The sequence below is a fragment of the Guillardia theta genome, assembly GCF_000315625.1.
Source record: "Guillardia theta CCMP2712 unplaced genomic scaffold GUITHscaffold_3, whole genome shotgun sequence".
Taxonomy (NCBI): Eukaryota; class Cryptophyceae; order Pyrenomonadales; family Geminigeraceae; genus Guillardia; species Guillardia theta.
This window is the reverse complement of record NW_005434671.1, coordinates 1,130,830-1,151,022: the sequence shown is the minus strand read 5'-3', so window position 1 is coordinate 1,151,022 and position 20,193 is coordinate 1,130,830. Positions and strand designations below refer to the sequence as shown.

The 20,193-nt window shown below is 50.1% G+C and overlaps 7 protein-coding genes across 7 annotated transcripts; 5 read left to right on the top strand and 2 right to left on the bottom strand.

The window, feature by feature from the left end:
* Positions 1–1,033: 1,033 nt before the first annotated feature.
* On the top strand, positions 1,034–2,438 carry GUITHDRAFT_100098 (hypothetical protein; the record flags this gene model as incomplete). The annotated part of the gene is made up of 10 exons (XM_005841546.1): positions 1,034–1,093; positions 1,147–1,221; positions 1,464–1,497; positions 1,574–1,644; positions 1,755–1,814; positions 1,892–1,984; positions 2,030–2,098; positions 2,144–2,221; positions 2,274–2,324; positions 2,373–2,438. 10 exons carry the CDS (start codon positions 1,034–1,036, stop codon positions 2,436–2,438), a joined length of 657 nt encoding a protein of 218 aa, XP_005841603.1.
* An 850-nt stretch (positions 2,439–3,288) lies between these two features.
* Positions 3,289–4,059, top strand: GUITHDRAFT_100097 (hypothetical protein; the record flags this gene model as incomplete). Its single annotated transcript, XM_005841545.1, has 2 exons — positions 3,289–3,932; positions 3,981–4,059. The coding sequence occupies 2 exons, from the start codon at positions 3,289–3,291 to the stop codon at positions 4,057–4,059; spliced, it is 723 nt and encodes a 240-aa protein (XP_005841602.1).
* On the bottom strand, positions 4,041–4,776 carry GUITHDRAFT_150065 (hypothetical protein). Its single transcript, XM_005841544.1, has 2 exons — positions 4,361–4,776; positions 4,041–4,264 (listed from the first exon to the last, which is right to left on the bottom strand). Exons 1-2 carry the CDS (start codon positions 4,556–4,558, stop codon positions 4,193–4,195), a joined length of 270 nt encoding a protein of 89 aa, XP_005841601.1. The 5' UTR covers positions 4,559–4,776; the 3' UTR covers positions 4,041–4,192.
* A 617-nt stretch (positions 4,777–5,393) lies between these two features.
* Positions 5,394–7,442, top strand: GUITHDRAFT_156886 (hypothetical protein; the record flags this gene model as incomplete). The annotated part of the gene is made up of 14 exons (XM_005841543.1): positions 5,394–5,458; positions 5,591–6,062; positions 6,110–6,199; positions 6,258–6,308; positions 6,368–6,419; positions 6,477–6,514; positions 6,561–6,638; positions 6,698–6,740; positions 6,785–6,831; positions 6,911–6,960; positions 7,014–7,092; positions 7,147–7,195; positions 7,249–7,285; positions 7,343–7,442. The coding sequence occupies 14 exons, from the start codon at positions 5,394–5,396 to the stop codon at positions 7,440–7,442; spliced, it is 1,251 nt and encodes a 416-aa protein (XP_005841600.1).
* Positions 7,443–9,169: 1,727 nt separating this feature from the next.
* On the top strand, positions 9,170–9,732 carry GUITHDRAFT_150062 (hypothetical protein). The gene has a single exon (XM_005841542.1). It carries the CDS (start codon positions 9,291–9,293, stop codon positions 9,612–9,614), a length of 324 nt encoding a protein of 107 aa, XP_005841599.1. The 5' UTR covers positions 9,170–9,290; the 3' UTR covers positions 9,615–9,732.
* An 81-nt stretch (positions 9,733–9,813) lies between these two features.
* On the bottom strand, positions 9,814–11,851 carry GUITHDRAFT_132312 (hypothetical protein; the record flags this gene model as incomplete). Its single annotated transcript, XM_005841541.1, has 8 exons — positions 9,814–9,912; positions 9,961–10,122; positions 10,534–10,575; positions 10,623–10,694; positions 10,747–10,797; positions 10,900–11,019; positions 11,079–11,147; positions 11,300–11,851. The coding sequence occupies 8 exons, from the start codon at positions 11,849–11,851 to the stop codon at positions 9,814–9,816; spliced, it is 1,167 nt and encodes a 388-aa protein (XP_005841598.1).
* Positions 11,852–12,488: 637 nt separating this feature from the next.
* On the top strand, positions 12,489–15,981 carry GUITHDRAFT_91701 (hypothetical protein). The gene is made up of 23 exons (XM_005841540.1): positions 12,489–12,566; positions 12,674–12,762; positions 12,848–12,915; positions 12,968–13,001; positions 13,124–13,163; positions 13,215–13,279; positions 13,338–13,406; positions 13,452–13,540; positions 13,597–13,683; positions 13,875–13,959; positions 14,014–14,040; positions 14,082–14,135; positions 14,183–14,251; positions 14,314–14,377; positions 14,434–14,477; positions 14,534–14,601; positions 14,646–14,706; positions 14,749–14,802; positions 14,848–14,973; positions 15,119–15,184; positions 15,230–15,276; positions 15,461–15,545; positions 15,597–15,981. The coding sequence occupies exons 1-23, from the start codon at positions 12,515–12,517 to the stop codon at positions 15,678–15,680; spliced, it is 1,527 nt and encodes a 508-aa protein (XP_005841597.1). The 5' UTR covers positions 12,489–12,514; the 3' UTR covers positions 15,681–15,981.
* The last annotated feature ends 4,212 nt before the right edge of the window (positions 15,982–20,193 follow it).

The window sequence follows — 20,193 nt, the reverse complement described above, 5'->3', positions numbered from 1 at the left end:
GCCCTCGTCATCCGCCCTTCTGCCGTCACTTGTCTCCCTCCATTCATCTTCTTTTCTCACGTCTTTGCTCTCCTCTCCTAGACCACCGACGACTCTGAGAGGAACACGCGTGATCGTCTGTGCCTCCTCACACAGAAGTGGCGATCTCTCCGCTGCTCCTACTTCGAGGAGAAGCCCTCGGGCTCGCCGTTCTGCCTGCCGTTTCCTCCTCTCCTCCAACCCAACAGAGGTTGTCCTGCTGCAGCGGGAGGAAGGAACTGACGGCTGATAGGGGAGAGAGGGGGGATGGAGAAGAGAGAGGACGGAAAGAGACGAATGGGAAGGTTGGGCTCGGCCTTTGGAGCTCTCTTCTGCAGGGCCGTGAAGCAAACAACTCGAGATGTCTTTGTCAATGGCGTGAGGTGAGGCTGATGTCCTTCCTGCTCGTTGCCTTTCTTCTCCGTCCCCTCCTGCCCTGCCCTGCCCTGCCCTGCCCTGCCCTGCCCTGCCCTGCCCTGCACTGCCCTGCCCTGCACTGCCCTGCCCTGCCCTGCCCTGCCCTGTCCTGACCTGTCCTGCCCTGCCCTGTCCCGTACTGCCCTGTTCTGCCCTGTCCCTTCTTCTTCCAATCTTGATTTCCCATCTCACATTTTTCTTTTCTCCTTCCTGGAATGGCAAATCCCCTCGCTCCTCCTCACACCTCCAAGGTTGGCAGCAACAGTCGTCCTGGCCGGGCTGTTTGGAGTTGTATGGGGAGAGCAGACTGGGGTGAGTTGCTACTGAACGCGTGGAGGAGAGAAGAGCAGATTCTTACCAGGAACAAGGCTTGAGGTCGGGAGGACCAGTGGGAGAGATTGTACATAGCAAGTCAGAGGGAGCGATAGTGGTAAAGAGAGCGATGTGTGCACGGTAGAGGAAAACGGGAGGAGCGACGAGAGTCGAGGAGCACCAGGAGGACCAGGAGCACCAGGAGCAGGAGAAGCAGGAGCAGGAGAAGCAGGAGCAGGAGGTATTGAACTTGCAGCAGGTTGTGGACAGGATCGGGAGCATCGTGATGACGTCGATCAACAGCTCCATGATCGCCATGGTCAAGTCCTTGATGAACTTCGTGGAGGTCGGCTGCTGCCTTGCCGTCCACCTGTTTGACGAGGGACTTCACTTCGACAGGAACGGATCACTATCTCGAGGGAGAGGAGATACTACGGGTCTTTCTCTTACCTTCTCAGCAAGACCTTAGCTGAGGTTTGTTTGCCTCTTCCTTCCCTGCCCTGCCCTGCCCTGCCCTGCCCTGCCCTGCCCTGCCCTGCCCTTACCTCCTGTTTCCCTTTCCTTCCCTTCCCTTCCCTTCCCTTCCCTTCCCTTCCCTGCCCTGCCCTGCCCTGCCCTTCGCTCTGTACCTCTCTGCTTCCTTTACGTCTTCATCTCCCCTCCCTTACCTCCTGTTTCCCCTCCTCTTCTCTTCCGTCATCTTGACCTTCACTCAGGCCCCACTCGACGCTTTCTTCGCTGCTCTCTTCGGTGCCTCTGCCTCTGCCTCTCTTTGCATCTGCTCCTGAACCTCCTCCTCCTCCTCCTCCTCCTCTCTTCCTCCTAGGCTTCACCGTCCACCAGAGCTGCGGCATGCAGGGAAGCCTCAAAGACTTCGTTCAGCTTGTCACCTTCCAGGTGAGCTCCCATCATCGTCCTGCCTTTCTCCTCCTCCTCCTCCTCCTCCCCCTCCTCCTCTTCCTGGCTCTGTCCTCCTCCTGCCTCTTCCTCCTCCTCATCCCTGGCAGGCCTTGTCGTCTTCAGCTCTCGGTCAGCTCATCGGTGCTAGTGTAACTTCACCTGCAGCGGTAACCCCCCCCCTCCCTTCTCTTCCTCCCTTGCCTGCCATAAGTCTCCTCCTTCCGTCTCTGAGCGCGTGCGCCAGGCTCTTGCCATGGGTCCTCCTCTCATTCTCGTCCTCACCATCGTCGGAGCTGTCGGGCCCTCAGGCAGTCCTTCACTTCCTCCTCTGCTCGAGGTCTGGGACTCTCCTCCTTGCCCCGCCTCTGACCTCCTCCTCCAGCCTCTCCGGTCGATCTCGATGATCCGCTACGGCTGTGAAGGCCTCTGTGCCTCGGAGCTTTCGGCCATGGTGTTTTTGCATGGTGGGAGGAGGAGGAGGCTGAACGTGCGGCAGGCGGCAGAGAAAGACTCTTTGCTCGGTCAGAAGAGGAACAAGCTTCTCCTGCGTCAGCTCAAACTTGACAAAGTTACAGTGAGACAGGAGGCGAACTATTTCTTCCTTCGCCTCAGTCTCTTCCTTGCAGGTCGCCGACTCTCTCCGCGGGCAGTACTCCCTCCTTGGAGGCTTCTACGTGGTCCCCGAGCCTTGCTCATGGCCGCGCTCTTGACTGACTCGTATGCAGCTGACGCTGGGAGCGCTCATGGCGACCAGCCCGAGGATTCAGCCGCTAGAGGAGCCGGAGGAGTAGGGAGGAGACTCGTGGATGCCGCGCAGTCCGGAGAGGAGGGATGGGATGAGACTCCCGAGTCGAGCCTGAGACTGCACTGCGGCACTGCTGCACGAAGAGCCTCCCGCAGGCCCGAGGGGACGGTCCCATCATGAGCATGACAAACTTGTTCTGATAGCATGGAACTCCGAAGCAGCGCGCGGCCGGCCGCGTGAGTGGGTACGGTCGGGCCCGGAGACCGCGGCGCGGCCTGCGTGGGGGGCCGAGCTGAGTCAATATTTATTCATTACGATTCTTTTACTATGCGGTATTGAATGTCTCCACGAGTACTACTAGCTGAGTAAAGAAGACTAGCCCTCTGATGATCCGATCATAGCTTCAAAGTAACAGACCGATTCGGCCCCCCGCCGGCCCTCACTGAGTCAGGCTCGGGGAGTCCCACGCCCGCGGCACTGAGCGCCACCGTGTGACCCGCCGGGCGGTGACCGTCGGACTCGGCCAGCCTCTCAATCAACGGCACGTCAAGATTTTTTTTAGTTTTTTTGACTTGCGTCAAAATCATTTTAAAAAAAACCTAAGAGAGAGAGAGGAGTCGACAAGGTGATGTACTCCGAGAAGCGATGAAGATGGGAGAATGCCGAAACTGAGAGGAAGACAGGGAGAGAGACGTGAAGGTGAAGTCAACAAGACAGAGGATGCAGGGCAGCAAGCAGAAAACAAGTCCTCGGAAAAAAATGAGAAATCAGTGGACGAGGACGGACCCAACCAAGGTTTGAAGCGCCATGGGCGAGGAGACACATGTTGGTTCATCTCCAAGGTGCTGACAGCTTCTTGTCTTGTGATGGTCGTCATAGCTCACATGTGGTGGCGAATGGACTCCAGCGCCTCTCCCCCGTCAGCGGGATCACCGGGAGTCTCTGAAGAAATTGTCCCCGAGTACAATTACCCTTGGGGCATGTCTCATTATTGTCAATGCAGCGAGATGCAACGGGCTTCAAGACTGATTGAGAGCAAAGGATGGTTAGCAAGACAAATGAGCATGTTGGACCCGCTCTCCGCCTGCAATCTGCTGTCGCAGACCTTCAACGTCACTCTCGCTTTGCAAGAATGCGTCAAGGAAACATGGCTTGCTAGGGGAGCGATGCGCATCGACAGAGAAATGCTCCAGAAGCCTGAGGCATGGTGGAATTCCATCCTTCACTTTGGGATCGCCGTCTCAACGGATTCAGCATTACAGGCCCTCAACAGCGACGGCTGGTCACTCGCTCATATGGCAGTCATTTCGAACCAGACGTGGATACTAGAACAGCTCATGTCACGGCATGTACCCGTTGACAAGCACGCCTCCAAGGAGTTCTGCAGAAAGACTCCTTTACATCTGTGTGCAGAGCTCGACCTCCCGCATGCAGCAAAACTTCTCGTCGCAGCAGGAGCAAGCACCAAATCGAGAGACTGCAAAGGCAGACAGCCACATCTCGTGGCGTCCAACAAACAGCTCGCTCGTACTTTGAAATGGTTGGTTGTTCGTACTCCATGTGCTGCTGCTGAGCATGTGATTTGCAGGTGGCAGACTTGCCCTTATCAGAGCTCAAATCCACAATGTCAGCAGGAAGAGGCAATCAAGGCCGACGATCAAATTTAAAACTCAACATGATTCTGAGCTGAAATCTTTAAGCTTTTCAACCAATCCGAAACGCCAACCTGATGCATTCTGTCTTGTTTGCTATCTTCATTTGTCATGTACAGTAAAGAATGAAGTTAAAATGTCCCAGCTATTAGTCCTCAAGGGATTCGCAGTTGTCATAGCTGATACCAGAAGTCGACTCAGTGTCAGGGGGGTTCCACACCTGTAGGGCCAAAGAGAAAAGGATTAATCAGTTTGGAAGACTTCCAAGGGTTTGGTCATGTAGAAACATATCTTCAGCGTTGGAGCAAGAACTTACATCTCCAGCCGCTGAGTTGTCCGGCATGTCAAGGTAAGGCCCAAGCTGCTTGAAGCCATTCCCCTTGAAGAAGGAGACGTCGGGGTGAAGGTAGTAGAGAGCAGGAGCGCGAGCAACCACAAAGAGCTGAGTGGAAGAGATCAATCCCACCACTCGAACACATGTTGAACATTTCATGAACAATATCACGACATCCATTCCGTGTTATTCATTGTGCTTTATCACAATCCTCGTGAGTTACCATCTCCACAAAGACTTTGCGGTCTGATTCAGTCATCAAAAGGAAATCTAGCAACATTCGGAAATTTCATGGAAGAGAGCTTGATTCTCAATCATGATCATGTTCCCCGTCAAACAGCCATGTCACACATCACTTGCATTGCGAACGGGTGCTTACCATTGTTTGGCTGACGAAGGGCCAACCACTTGAAACTCTGAAACTCTGAAACTCTGAAACTCTGAAACTCTGAAACTCTGAAACTCTAAAACTCTGAAACTCTGAAAGTTGCAACGTGTACCGCTACGGTGCAACTTGCGAAATTGCCCTGCAACAAGGAGTACCCACCCACCCTCTCAATTCAGCATTGTTGAGTACCCTTACCCTCTATTTCCGGCCAACCAAACAATTTACAACCCAAGCGATAAATATTCCATAAATGTAACCATATAATCATGAGATAAGCAATTTTTTTATTCTCTTAATCTGCAGATTTGTACCAGCACGACCACACAATGCAAGATAAACCATATATTATTTTTGGAACATGGAAACATCAAGGACCCACATGGGATCAAAGGCACCCCCGTTGGGTACAACCCCACGAATCCAACTAAAACATTTTTTTTATAGGGTTTGTGGCTGTTAGTGCGCTGGTGCAGGAGCAGCATGCGGCGGAATTTCTTGTTCATGCCCTTCCCTCGACGACTTGTCCTTTCTCCATCCTCTCACAAGGTCTCAACTCTTTCAGCTGGTTTCTTTTCTGCTCGCCTGTCTTCATCTCTCGCCAATGCTGCCAATCATGAGTCTCAAATCATGGACAAATGCCCCTCGGATCAACAACAAACCGACACCAATCGTTCAATCGTTGCTCATCCATGGTTTCTTGGGTCGCAGAGAAACCTGAATTTGATTGAACTATGTTGTGATCACACTTCTTCCCATCGGATTGGCATATTTCCTTGTCACAGAAGCCTTTTGAAAGTTGAGACTAGACGTACTTTCTGTGCCAGGAGACACGACCCAGAGCCGACAAGCCGACCGGCAGTCACGGCACTATCAGAGGAGGAGCTCGCTCTGAAAGAACATGTGTCTGCCTTCGCAAAAGAGGTTATTGGCCCTAAAGTTCGAGAAATGGATGACAAGGGAGTGATGGACCCCGAAATCATCGCTGCTTGCTTCGAGATGGGAATAATGGGGATCGAGGCTCCAGTAGAGTATGGAGGGGTGGGTCTGGGGTTTACTGCTGCTTGCGTGGTGATTGAAGAGATAGCCAAAGTAGATCCTGCTGTTGCGGTCATGGTGGACATCCATAACACCCTCAACATTACAGCGTTCAACAGATATGCGACCACCGAACAGAAAGAAAAATATTTCCCAAGATTATGCAAATCGGCTCTCAGCAGCTTCTGCTTGTCAGAGTCAGGAAGCGGCTCAGATGCATTTGCATTGAAAACCAAAGCTGAATGGGATGAAGCATCTCAGGTCAAGTACATTCTTTGCTGGCACTCATATCTGAAATTCACTACCAGGAATGGGTTTTGAACGGGACCAAAAGCTGGATATCGAATTCTAAAGAAGCCGAAATTTTCATTATTTTTGCCAACACTGATTTTTCAGAGGTTCTCACGATTCACATTGTTGATCACTTTGATCTTAAATTTTGATTCTTGAATTTAGGCACATAAGGGAATCACTGCGTTCATTGTTGACAAGTCAAACCCTGGAATAGTATGATTTTGGTTTGCAGATTTTCGCTCCAGGTGCTGACTCGATACTTGGTGGTATAGGCAGTTGGCGCGAAGGAAGACAAACTAGGAATCAGAGCATCATCGACATGCGGTATCCTCATGAAACCATATTTTGTTGTCTTCGTTGTACTAACATAGTCTTGGGCAGAGGTCACCTTGGAGAATTGCAGAGTATCCAAAGATGCGGTAGCCCTGGTGGAATTCCGCGAGAGTCCATTGATTTTCAGCCCAGATGCTTGGAAAACGCGGACAAGGATACAAGATGGCTATTGAACTTCTCAACGAAGGACGAATCGGAATAGGGGCTCAGGTGTGTTAGAGTGTGGCATCAACAGTTGCGACGGTCACCTAACTATCTCATTTCCACAGATGGTGGGGCTTGCACTGGGAGCCTTTGAGAACACACTGCCATGTGATCCACAACACGAATCTTTTTTTTCAATAACCAGTTTGCAGACTTGCACGAGAGGAAACAATTCGGACGTTCCGTTGCCGATTTCCAGGTCTGTCTCACATGATTTATGTTCAATTTTTATCAAGATTCTTCTTGACTAGTATGTATGAATAATTGTATCTTTAAAGGGCATGCAATTTCAATATGCGCGGGCCCTCATGGAAATCGAAGCCGCGAAGTATTTCGTGTATATATTAGGCGGAAACGCATTGATCTTGTTGGAACTTGTAGGGTGTTGGTGTACAACGCAGCAAGATTGAAAGAAGCCAAGGCTCCATTTGTGATGGAAGCGGCCATGGCCAAATTGAAGGTACAATTTGTGATTGGTGCCTACTTTCCGTGTTCATCGTTTGACTAATTGCAGGCTACGGAAGTTGCACAAAGCACTGCCAGTCAATGCATAGATTGGCTAGGTAATTCTGATGTTGTATAGCATCATAGTCATGGGACACTCACGCTCAGTTAGGTGGTATTGGATTTACGAAGGGCATGCCTGCTGAGAAGTACTTCCCTTGCTTGAGAGTCGGCCAGAGTTGAATGACGATGATCATTTCTACCAGGTACTACCGCGACTCTAAGATCGGAACAATCTACGAAGGAACGAGCAACATTCAGCTTGTGACCATCGCCAAGCAAATTCAAGCTGGCTACAGAGTTTGAGTCACATACCGTGTCACCTCGCAAGTGCGGAATCCCCGGCGGAGTCCGTCGGAATTTTGACGGTGCAGGCTGTCACGGGCCCATCTCTCACACCACAGTAGCAGTACGGTAGCCTGGTAAAATGATAGTACCAGGAAGGACAGAATCGGATATTGACTGTAAAGCTATTAGCAAACGTACGGTAATGGAGTCCGGCCCGCCGTATACGTCCGAGTCATTCCTTCGTCCGGCGGCGGCGGCCACAGCGCCGTGACGGACATCCGCACTGCGGCAGCCGCTGGCATCATGGCGCGGGGGCCATGATAATCATTGAATGGTCCTCGACTCTCCTGATTGCCGCAGTCAGGCTCGTACTCTGAGTCTTTTTTAACTTAACTTGAGCAAAAAACAGTCGATCAAGCGTCACGCCCCGGGCGTCACGCCCCGGGCGTGGCGGCGGTGAAACGGTTCAGACGACTTAGCCTTTGAGTAAACGTTCAGCCCGGCCCGGTCTGGCACTCGGCGCGGCCCGCGCGGCCCGGCGCCGTGACCGATCGGACGAACGGTGCTGCCAGACTCAGCTGCAGGCGTCATCTTTTACTCAAAGTTGCGTCACGTCACAGGCATCACGGTCATACAAGTACTAATAAGGGGAACTGGCTGTGGCCTCCGTTTGACTTTGTCCGAGTTTCGGAGTTCTCTCGGAGCCTCAAGGGCCGGGAGTCCCAGTGAGGTCCCCTTCTACTTAATTGGCAGATATATGTGAAAAGTACCACCCTTACACCCTTGACCTCCCAGCCTCACCAGCGCGGCCCCGCCGGTTTGCCCCAGTCATATCATGTCAGATTGTCATGGCCGAACAGTCTGACCAGCGCCGGGTTTAAAGGGCTGCAAAGTTTGTACTGGATTTGCCTCAGTTACCCCTATCTATAACGGGCCAAAGGGGGTCATGGAGGGAGGCATGGGAAACGGGGGGTACAAGAGGCAGGTGGAGGGGGTGGGGCCAGCCTCTTGGGGCCAGCCTTCATGACAGTCGAACCATCGTGACTCAATTGACTACAACACTGTATCGGATTTACCAGATTTTGACTATGACACCTGAATGATAATGACTATGAGCATTGAAATTCGTGAACAATTGAAAAGTATTGATTATAAGGCCTTTTTGTGATGTTTTTCTAGTTGACTATAGAGCCTCGGTGGGAGACATTGACAGAAACCAGTCCGACTGGACCGGAAGGACCCCTACCTGGACCCCTACCCACCCGGTGGATGGACTTGTACCCCTCCAGTCTATCCAAAAGGTAAGCGAATATCTCGTTTTATGGAAATAACTCCTTTTCACATAAGTTCCGGGATACTGATTACTATACCCTACCATATTCATGGCTTTGACATGTACCGGTACTGACGGACACGGAAACCATCCGCAACCGATCATCCTATCCTTTTGCTCCAATCACTTGCTTTGGAGCAAAGAATAAAACTATTTAAATGGAACGCTCCAAAATAGAAACGGTCCGGTTTGGTCATTAGGAGCTAATGACGAAGCACGAGATTGCGGGCTTGCTACATTCGTCGTGGTAGGGGTCACTACCCCACCAAACTTGATTAGTGCAAAATTGTGTTACTTGAACGGGTACTGACCTCCAACACCCAGATTAGGAATTGAAGAGGTTTTGAGCTCGGAGGGTGGGTGGGGTGGTGGAATGTGCCAATAAAGCCGGACACAACTGTCGTTCCTGACATCAATCCCTCCCACACAACCTCCTGCTCGACTCGCTCTCTTCGCTGATCAGAACAAGTTTTCTTCCTCCTCCACAGAGAAACCTTCCTTCGAAAATTTCCTCAGTTCCCCGTATTGAAACCATGAGCTGCAGCGCTACTACGATAAAGCCCCTCCAGAAGGACGCCTTCGATCAGTTCTTTTGCACGCTTCCTCCCATTGTTGCGGACAAGGAGCATGATGGAAAGCGAAACAGAGGGGATGAATCCTGTGCTTCTGACCCCAGGATGTGTGATGAAGAATCAAAGACCTCCATGGATCTTGACAAAGCTCCTCTCTGCCGTGTTCCCTCTACGGGATCAAATGATAGTCGCACGGATGAGTACTGCACAGATCCCCTCTGGCACGACTATGCCAACTACGTCTGCATGAGAATGCGTACTACTCGTCGACGCACCGACCATTGAGTGCTACAAGCATTGTAAATTGCATTATCCTCCTTTTTTTGTGTGCGGCTTGCTGTACTTCTTTAGTGGAATTTTCCCGTGCGCCTGTTTCATAGAAGAATAAACAATATCTTGCGAAGCTGTCCTGTCTTCTGCTACACGACTCGTTTACTTTTATTATTGCTAAGGACTCCAGTCATTTTCATAGAGACTGCACCAGTTAGTTGTGTCTTGTTTTGTTTACATGGGACTTCCCCAACGACGCAAGAATACGGGGGTGTGCACCATAGTCTCGGGGTTGCATCACGTAGCTCATAACCTGTTTCAAGGTTCAATTGTTGTTCCAGCATCACACAGCCCCACTTACCTCGCTGGGTGGAATCCATTTAGGAGGGGTATTGCCGTCTCCCTCTCCTGCATCAAATCCATTCAGCGCAAACGAGGTAGGAGCGGTAGTCGTGCAACTTGATTGCTCGACGTTGTAGAACTCAAACCCGTAGCCTTGCAGGAATTCGACGATCTCCTTCGCCTATGAGATGGAGTCAGATCTGCCTGTCGAGCATCAAAGATCATCCAATGCTCATTCACACCATCTTGTCTTTACCCTCCTGTGCGCATCTAGTGAGCTCAGTTTCAACCAGCAAGTGAGCAGCAGACCTGGCTCTCTCCGTAGTAACGGAGAAAGAGCACATTCTTGATCCTTACCAGACAAACATCAGAAATTGAAACCCCAACCATGCCTCAAAGCACCTTCGCTTCTCAAAGAAGGATTTTGCCCCCCGCATGGCATTCAGCTCGCTCCATGGTCTTTGACATTTCTCTCACGAAACTTGTAGAAACGAACAGAGATATACCCTTGTGTGCTGTATCCCCCGGACAAGTGAAGCATCTCGATCTTCGCCATGCCTCTCAGGTTCACCCTCAGAGCTCACTCTCTCACCTGTCTGCTCTTAACGTCCTCATCGACAGTGATCAACGAGGCCTGAGAAAAGATCCGTTACGCAGGACTGCGAGGCCATACGGACACACCTCTGTTGTCACTACACCACCCCCCAGTTCGATGGCTGCAAGATTCCCAGGCTGCGTCTGCAGCTTGTGCATCTGGATAGAAGATCAAATTACAAACAGTGCAAGTTGCTATGTTGTTTGATACCTTCCCAGCTGTGGTGTTTGCCGTCCTCTCTCCAATCAGATTTTGTCGGATCTATACAATCAAATCAACACAAATGAAAAGCGAACATCAATCATGTTTTTTTCACTTTGAATCTTGATGGAGAAAAGTGGCCCCAAAGGCTTGAGTTTCGACATTCAGAGGAAATCTCTTTTCGCTCTTCCAAATCGCATCAGAGCCGTGCAGGTCAGAATGAAACTTACTCTTGCGGCTGATCTTGCCTCCTTTGTTCAACTTCTCATGCTTCAATCTTCTCTGCAAACATATTTCTCCATCTCAGCAACTCAGCCATTCGCATGGAAGGAGTTGTTCACGTGGGTACAATGACGGACACCATTCATGCATGCGCTTTCCGTGATGCGCTCTACGTTGTCTTTTACAGCCTGTGCTCCATCAGTCTCAAAGTCAAGTCAAGACACCTGTCATCACGTCATAGGAATAGACTCGCATGCCGCGTGCAGCCATGTACAAGCTAACCTAAGTGAACACCTTGTCAGTGACATAGTTTACAGAGAGTGGGTTCGATAGAAACAACCATTCCGATGGCAGCTCCCCCTTCCACGAAAACTTTGCCGTTCCCGCAATCAAGACGGTAGGGTCTCCCAGTCTTCTTACTCCCTGCAAACTTGCAGATAGAGAACATCTCTGTAACACTGGGGTACTTCTCCTTTGGACCCCATATTCCATCCAGTATCCCTTTGCTGATCACCGTGTCGATCGAAGGATCATGAACGCTGACGAAGAAACGCTTCTTCTTGACGCTATCAGACTCCTCGCTCGAGGCCTCGTACTTCATATCCACAACCCAGTTCTCAGGCCGTTGTATGTCGCATACAGCCATGTAGTCCCTGGTGTGTCCACGATGACCTTCCTTGGTCCTGTTTCCTTGGATCTTGGACCACCTGCTAAGAGACGATCGATGTCTATTCATCCGCATGCTGCTGGAGTTTCGATGGTTCCACAGCTGGTATGCGCTCAAGGTCGCGAACCCAATAGCAACGCCGAAGAGAAACGCCCTCGCCATGACTAGGCGGGGGACAGTCCTGCATCGCACATGGTCATGCGACTTCCTGTGATCGCATGCCATTGTTTCCCTGCTCAACCTTCTGCAAGGACCCGGTGCTTGCTTTCCTGCCTCCTCAACTGCACAGTTCTGCCATTCGATATTCGTTGCCTTTGATCTGCTGGCCTGACTCTTCCCGCTCCCACCCTCCCACTTCTCACTTCTTCCACTTGTTCCTCCTTCTTCCTACCTGTACGTCTGCATACGTCCCTGCCTCTGCCCGTTCCTCTGCTCCTTCTCTTCCCCCCCTTCCCCTTCAAGTTGACGTCACCATGTTGGTCAATGCCCAGCTCGATCTTTCTTTTATATGTATTACTAAATCGAGCTAACCTCAGTATAGTTGATAGTACTTTGTGAGGGACAGCATTTACGATTTAGAAGAACTTACCCTCCCCATCCCATACAGCCGCTTGCAGGGCGTTTGGTCCTGTTAGGAGGGAGGGAGGCGATCGAGATGGCGACAAAGATGGAGACGACATGGAGGAAACAGCTGATATCAATCCAATGGTCGATGATAGTAGATGTGATGCTGACCTTCACACGGTTGAGTAGAAGGTGGAGCATTGGTGAATCAGTTGAATGGAAGAGTTTGTAGAAGAAACAACTACCCGATATGAGAAACCAACCCCTTGAACGAATGGCGTCCTGACGTATTCTCATCAGAGCTGAGGATCAAGTTTCGGCAAGATGTATCATATGGAGAATCCCATGATGGTTGCTGGTTGGCCCACCGCCTCAGGTCCAAGTTTGTCCAGATGCATGCAAAACTCCTTTTTCTACATTTTGCTCCTCCCGCATCCCCCGCTCATGGTGTGTTCATGGTCCTGATCCTTGTTGTTTTGTCAGTACCTGGACCCTCGCACTACTGGCAGGGCGGCAACACTCTTGCAGTCCCGCGTTCTCTTCACAAGGAGACCCGAAACAAAGTCATCAAGGTGAGTGAGGCGGGGACGGGAAGTGCAGAAGACGAAGAGGACAAAGAGGACAAGGAAGAGGAAGAGGATGACATTTTGCTCCAAGAACATGAAGCAGCTTGGCGCTGTTCTCGGATCCGTCGCGTTCCTCGCCGGAGGAGTTTCGAGGTGCAGGTATTCAAAGCGAAATCTCGTCAGGTTTGTGTGCTGATGGAGGTTTCGAAAGGGACGATACCGATCATGAAGAGCTTTTCCGACAAGTAAGCGCATGTGTTGGGGGAGGGCTTTCAATCCCCATTGTTGGGCACTTGATATGCATCAAGCTAACTTGACATCGAGTGGTTCATTTTCAATTTTTCTTCGTTCACTCGTATCATTGCAGGAGTCCAACTTTCATTACGTGTTCGGTGTCGCTGAACCAGGTCGGTTTTCTCCTCTTGAGACCTTTGTCTTGTCTCAGATATTGTTTGCAGACTGCTTTGGAGCATTGATGGTCGACTCGGGGGAGAGTATCCTGTTTGTTCCCCGTTTGCCTTCGGTACACCTCGACGATATGGAGACCCCTGTATGATGTCTTGTTTGTGATGTCTCTACAGGAATATGCTGTTTGGATGGGGAGCATTGCTAGTCTAGAAGATTTCAAAGTCAAGTACGAAGTTGACAAGGTTTTTGACGTGTTTTCACAAAGTTCGGCTTCTCAACTAGCTCAGGTCATGTATACCGATCAGATCAAGGATTTCTTCACTTCTTGTTCTCCTACGAAGATTTATCTCTACAACGGCGTCAACTCAGACAGCAAGTGCCGCATCTTCTCATGTTTGTGACTGCCTGCACCTGACCATCTCCCTGTTTCAGATCTGTCGGGAAACCCGCACACTTTGACGGAATTGAGGCATTCCCTTGTGACCTTGAGATCCTGCATCCTGCACTGTTCGAAGCTCGGTATTGCTCCTTTCTTCTCCCCCTTCCCCGTCTTTCTCTGTGTCTCCTCCTCAATCCTCCTCCCTCATGCTCTCTTGCTCCTTTCTTCTTCCCCTTCCCCGTCTTTCTCTGTGTCTCCTCCTCAATCCTCCTCCCTCATGCTCTCTTGCTCCTTAGTTTATCTTATCTTCTCTCTTACTCGCCATGTCCAGCGTGACGAAGACTAGCGCCGAGCTCGAAGTCTTGAAGTTTGCAAATCGTGTCAGCAGCAAAGCGCACATCACAGTCATGCAGAAAGTGATTTGTCGTCATGACTCTCCGTCTTGATCGCTGACTGTTGTTGCTGCACAGGTGAAACCAGACATGATGGAATATCAGGTGAAAAACTTGCTTCCAGTTCCATTTTTGATGCTTGAGAGCAGATGGAAGCTGATTTCTTGCACTACTGTTATTTCAATGGAGGAATGAGACACGTGATTGTATCTCCTTCTCCTTCTCCTTCTCATCGAAGCTTTACCAGGCTTCTTACACTGCGATCTGCGGATGTGGCGCCAACGCAGCTGTCCTTCATTACGGCCATGCGGGAGCAGTGAGCAACTTTTCATTCAACTAGCCGTGCGCCTTTGATCTGTGACCTGTCTGCCATAACAGCCCAACAATCGCAAGCTTATGGCAGATGAGATGATATTGAATGACATGGGGAACGAATACTACTGTGAGCTCTCTTTGCCAGTGGCAGATTCGCATCTCGCATCTGAGCAGGGATACCAGGTTATGCCTCCGACATCACATGCTCCTTCCCTGCCTGCGGAAAAGTGAGCAACTGACATGTCAACGGGCCCTGATGATGACGCTACGATGACCTCAACAGTTTGATGAAGTCAAGAAGGGAATCTACGAAGGCGTGTTGGATGCGACTGTGCGTGTGATGAAGAGCATGTAACGAGCCTGTCGAGTTCACGCGGCATGTTGATGGCTTGCAGGAAACCGGGCGTGGAGTGGAGAGATATGCACGACCTGGCAGAGAACACGATCGCTGAACATGTGAGATGCCGTGTATCGGTGTGCTCCTCTGACCGTCTTCAGCTCCTCAAACATGGATACTTGAAAGGTTCCATGGAAGAAATTATCGCTGCTAAGGTGAGGAAATTCAGTCCCTTCCTCCCCTGCCTCACTCGCTGGCAGATCCCCGGACTGTTCATGCCTCACGGCCTCGGTCATCTCATGGGGATCGACACCCATGACGTCGGCGGTTACCCGAAGGGTGTCGAGCGATTCAAGTCGCTCAGGATGAATCGACAGCTTCTTGAGGTATGAGAGGACGAGGACGAGGACGAGGACGAGAACGAGGACGAGGAAGATACGAGCAGGACAATGGCAGGGAACGAGCAAGGGAGGGTGGGGTTGGAGAGTGACGAGAAGCAGGGCGGAGAATTATGTGAATGGTTATCTACAGGGGATGGTGCTTACCGTCGAACCTGGATGTTATTTCATTCCTGCACTACTCGATCCAGCCCTCAAGGTGAGTCGAATGAGCACTTGCTCGAGGATGATAAGAGATGTGCAGGATGAAACGAAGAAGAAGCTCTTGTGCGAAGAGAAGCTGCTGAGCATGTGTGTATTTGATGTGAAAGTTGTTGCTGAGAAGTGTCAACTGATGCGATTTGGGAGATGATCGTTTTGATGCTCCTTGCGTGATAAGAATTGACATGACATGACATGGCATGACATGACGTTATCTGATGAATATGATATGACATGGTATGATGTTCATGATATGACGAGCTTGTTGTCGCAGGTTCAACTTCGGTGGATGTCGTATTGAAGACAACGTGATTGTCACAAAAGACGGGATTGAGTTGATGACCAACGTTCCTCGCACGGTTTGGGAGATTGTTTGCAAGACGAACAGTATCCCTGAGAGCTGGTTGCAGGTGAAGGAGATCGAAGCTGTCATGGCAGGCTCCGATTTTCCTATCGCTGACTCAGACTATCCTATCCCACGAAAGAACTTGTAAGAGACGAGAAGAGTGAGGAAGAAAAACGTGCAGGACAAAACAGGCGATCTGTTGAACTTGCATGTATCTGTTGAGTTGACTCTCTGCGTTCTCCGCGCATGCTCTATAGAGGAGCAGGTGCGCACTTGTCATATGGTTGAGGAGATCGGGCAGAGGCTGTTCATCCGGACGACCCACTCATCAACAGGCTCGACGAACTCGAAAGGGTTGTCGAAGACTCTCTCAACGATCAAACATGTTCCGATGGTTGTCAGGATGTTTGAGCTCTTGTTGTCTCGGCAGTAAATCCCCGCAAACAGCCCGTGCATGCTTCACACTCGCGTCAAGCTAGGAAGGTGGGCAGGAGATTCGAACAGACCTCTTTGCCCTGTGAAGCGGGCTCTCTAGATTTGAAATCTGCTCGAGCAGATACGCGATGAGATTTGGAATCCCGTCGCTGTCCTGGGAATCTTTCTGCAAATCGATGGAGATGTAGACCTTGCTGCGTGACATCTTGGAACCTGCAGGTCAGTCAAGTTGTGGTTTGCCTCCTTCACTTGTCCACCGAACACCGAGATGTCGAGAACATTGATGCATGATTGCGGGATGCTGAAAGAAACGGATCAACATCGCAACACCTTGTCAACATGCGCGTTACAGGAGGCATCTTGCGACCTCTATCCTCATGTAGTCCTTCAGGCGGATCGTTCTTCGATCGCCTGCCTGGATGTTGAGCGTCTGATCGGGCTGAAGTCAACCAATCATCAGAAATGTTCAGACATTGAGTACCGAGAAAGTTCTGTTGAGGAACAGAACGACAACTTCCTTCTTGTGCTCCGGCTTCGTCATCGGCAGCAGCTTTGTAGGAGATCTTGTTCTCCTATTCTTCCGCTTCAGCATCGGTGACAATGATCGGATCTCTTCAATCATCTCCATCTCTTTCGTCTTCAGATTGTCCAACTTCAGTCTCCTCGACAAAAACCCAACTTGACTTGCTCGCTGCAAAAGGTTGTTGGTCTCCTCTGTTTGAAACCAAACATCATCTCAGTCAGTGGCTCCTCCTTCCATCTTTCTTCAGTTTGCTCGCAGAATCTGGTCTACTTTGATTTCTCCAGCCTCTCTGCCCTCTGCTTCCAAACGGTCTACCCCCACCCTTCCCCTCCCTTCATTCCTGCTCCCTTGCTAGCCTCTTGTCCTCACACCTGCTCTTCGCTTCGATAGCTCGCGCAGCATGTCTCCTCCATACTTGAGCAGAGCCACATCGAGCGAGTCAGCAACAAGCAGCTGGACGTTGCTCTCCTCGCACGCTTTGATCCGGAGGAGCTGATTCTGCGAGCAGTCAGCCAAACCATGTCGGGGGTTGAGCTACCGGCGAGCACATGGGGCCGAAAACGAAACCTTTGTCGACTGTGAGATTGACAACAATGTCGTCGACCTTGTCCTGAGTGAGACCAGGCTGCTGAGGACAAAGAACTACCTGATACCAACATGAACATTGCCCCTCGAAGACGAAGGTCAGCGCTGCCTGAGCGGTTGTGAGATGAAACAACCCAGCAGAGGCGATTCTTACATCACTCGGCGATGAGTTGTAGCAAATCTCACCCTTAGGAACAGACTTGAAGAAGAAGAGGTAGGACAGGGAGATCAGAGCATTTTCTTCCATCATCTGGTAAGTGCACAATTATGACCGTGACAGTGTACACACCTGGAAGGATTGAGAAAACTTTCGACTGAGAGAGGAAGTCAAGCTTCTGTTGGAACGTCGCAAACAGCAGTCGTCTGTGGTGCTCCTTGATGGAGCAGGTGAGTTCTGAGACTTGAGACAGAGTCAAATCACCTTGAGCAGCTTGCAGTAATCATCTCTCGACAACTAACACGAGAATAAGGACCTCATACCACCGTCCAACACAACTACCTTAGCCATCACGGTACCCTCCATGCCAGCATAAACACTTGCAGATCTTGGTTGCTCGTAGATCAGCCCAAACTCTCCGAACCTTGTTGAAGATCAAACTTGCGTGCTGCATGGATATACGACATCACCCCATCCCTTCGCTCAGTGTCGCCATCTCGACGCAGGAACTGCAAGCACGTCTCAGCAGGGCTCTCTTACAGCAGCTTCATCCTCACAGAGCTTCTCGTTGAAGCTTGATATGCGCCTCCCCGGAGATGATGAGATACCACGTGTCCGCCTGCACCATGGCCACATTCACTTCACAAGAAACATTCACAAGTCCTCCTCTCTCCTCGTCGCCTTCGTTCACGATGCTCTCTGCCGGCAATTTGCTTGAAATCTCCAGCCTCTTGCACACCTCTCGAAGCAAGGAGTTGTGGAGACCCTGGAACGATATGATCAGATGACAAACATGATGGACATGCTTTATCATGCCTTGAATACTTCGAATCCTCCCACGGCATACATGAGGTTTTCTATGTCTATCTCTGAAGACAACAAACATGTTGAAACATTGCAAGACTCTCCTCAGAATCCTCACGCTCACACCTACACGATGACTCGGAGGAGTGCGAAGAGAGAGGAGAAGCTGGTCAAGGTATGCAGTTCTCGACCACCTTGTTTGTCTGTAAGCATTAGAACATCAAGTCTTGATGGTTCAAACCTCGCTATGCAACTACATCGCCGCGGTCGCGATGAATTCCGACGCAGTGGCGGAAGGACGGTGTCAGGTTGCGATCGCATGACCTGTGACAGCGAGCTCACTTATGCATAGGAATCACAATGTTATTGAGAACAAATTTTGGCATGATGCAAGAGTAGATGATAATCAGATAATGGTTTAGATTGCTATGTTTTGGATTCTGTAAGGAAGGACTACATTGACAAAATACCTGCAATGTCTTGAATGATTTTTAATCAGCGACCAAGGTCTACGTTAGGAGTGTCTGGTAGTTCTTGTCCTTGTCCTTGTCCTTGTCCTTGTCCTTGCTCGTTCTTCTCTTCCTCCTCTTCCCCTTCCTTCTCCTCCTCCTCTCCGTCAACCCCTTTACCCCTTCTCGGAGGCGGTCAAACAGCGCCATATCCCACAAAGTGAAAAAAAAGAAGGAAGCAACTTTGTGTAAAAGTTAAAAAATAATAGGCATCACTTCCGTTACCATCGTTATTTCATCCCTACGTACCTATACAAGTAATAATATATGGATAATGTTTTAAATTATTACAAAATAGTTATAAAATCAAAATACCACTTAAGCATTTGTAGCGACTTTAAAACCTCTTGGTAATTTTCTCAGTCTTGTACTGCTACGTACCAATAAACAGTACAAAATTTATTATTTTCAAATGTAAATGGTAGAGTTTAAGCAGGTACTATTCAACCAACCCTTAGTACCGAAATTGTGTATTGTACCAGGTTTTATAATAGAAATCATGATTGGTACAAACTGGTTTCTTTAAAATTATGGGGTTATACAAGATTCAAGGTGACTACGATTTTCGATGGATTGGATGACATGCTTGAGTGGTAAAATTAGTTTCAACGTAAGCTTATATATTTGAAAATTTCTATGATCTGTTATAGTATTTAGAAATAATTCCCCAAAACATAGCTGGAATCGACACGTACCGAGAATGCGATACAGGGATCGATGGCCGGCAACCCCGGCAAGAAATGAGAGACTGGGGGGCAGAGGAGGAGGGGGAGGAGGAGCAATATCGCAACCAGCAGAACACCTGAGGACGAAAGCATAGACCTCGAACTGGACATTCTCCTCAGCAACTTTCAGATTGTGCCAGGAGAATCAGGCAGCTGTAGGTCAGCTACCACACTTGCTCCCAGACAGAATTTCTGCTCGTAGACAAGCTTTGCAGATCAAAGAGCCTCTCAGGTGCATTCGGCCCTGTCATATTGTTACTTGGAATCGACTCCAGTGATGGTCGCCCGACCTGCTACAGGGTGAGTAAGGAGGAAATATACTATTCATATTCCAAGTCTGCCCAAGGATTCGTTTCGGGGCCGCAAACCTTGCATATCTGCGTAAAGATCGTCTGTGGTGCTGCATGACACGTCTTTGATCTCTTCCTATCCTTGTGGATCCGATGGAAGACTATGAATCATGGAGAGACAAAGGAGGGGCCGAAGGCTTTGCCCTCGAAGGCGGTTTGTACTACGCCCAAGAGTTCCGATTGTCGAAGCAATCGTACCTCATCATCACGCTTGTCCATCAAGTGAGTCTGACGTTCACACCATACTTCATACTTTTCTGCTCGTGCGCGACATGCTCTGCTGCCCCTGCTCATGACTGATGAGTCTGACATTGGCACAGATCGTTTGCGGAGGCGTCATCTTCGGCTGGCAGGCCTTGCTTCCTGTACTGTATGAGCTGGGAGTCTTTGCAGAGTCCTGCAACGGCGGCAAGAACGACCCCAACTACCCTTGTCTTGCGATGAGGAGCAAGCTTGCTCTTGTCTTCAGCATCGCAGGCGCGGCGAACGCGGTCGGCGCTCTTTTTGCAGGAGTAGCCATGGACCTGTGGGGGACGAAATTCGCAAGGATGAGCTCGGCATTCATTGTGTGCG

What these genes read in the sequence shown, in the direction of transcription:
- GUITHDRAFT_150065 (XM_005841544.1), bottom strand. Translation starts at nt 4,558, where the DNA reads ATGGATGTCGTGATATTGTTCATGAAATGTTCAACATGTGTTCGAGTG. An exon ending in ACAACTCAGCGGCTGGAGAT is followed by an intron (nt 4,265 to 4,360) that starts GTAAGTTCTTGC and finishes TTGGCCCTACAG; the next exon opens with GTGTGGAACCCCCCTGACAC.
- GUITHDRAFT_150062 (XM_005841542.1), top strand. Translation starts at nt 9,291, where the DNA reads ATGAGCTGCAGCGCTACTACGATAAAGCCCCTCCAGAAGGACGCCTTC.
- GUITHDRAFT_91701 (XM_005841540.1), top strand. Translation starts at nt 12,515, where the DNA reads ATGTATCATATGGAGAATCCCATGATGGTTGCTGGTTGGCCCACCGCC. An exon ending in ATGAAGAGCTTTTCCGACAA is followed by an intron (nt 13,002 to 13,123) that starts GTAAGCGCATGT and finishes GTATCATTGCAG; the next exon opens with GAGTCCAACTTTCATTACGT. An exon ending in CATGGGGAACGAATACTACT is followed by an intron (nt 14,378 to 14,433) that starts GTGAGCTCTCTT and finishes CAGGGATACCAG; the next exon opens with GTTATGCCTCCGACATCACA.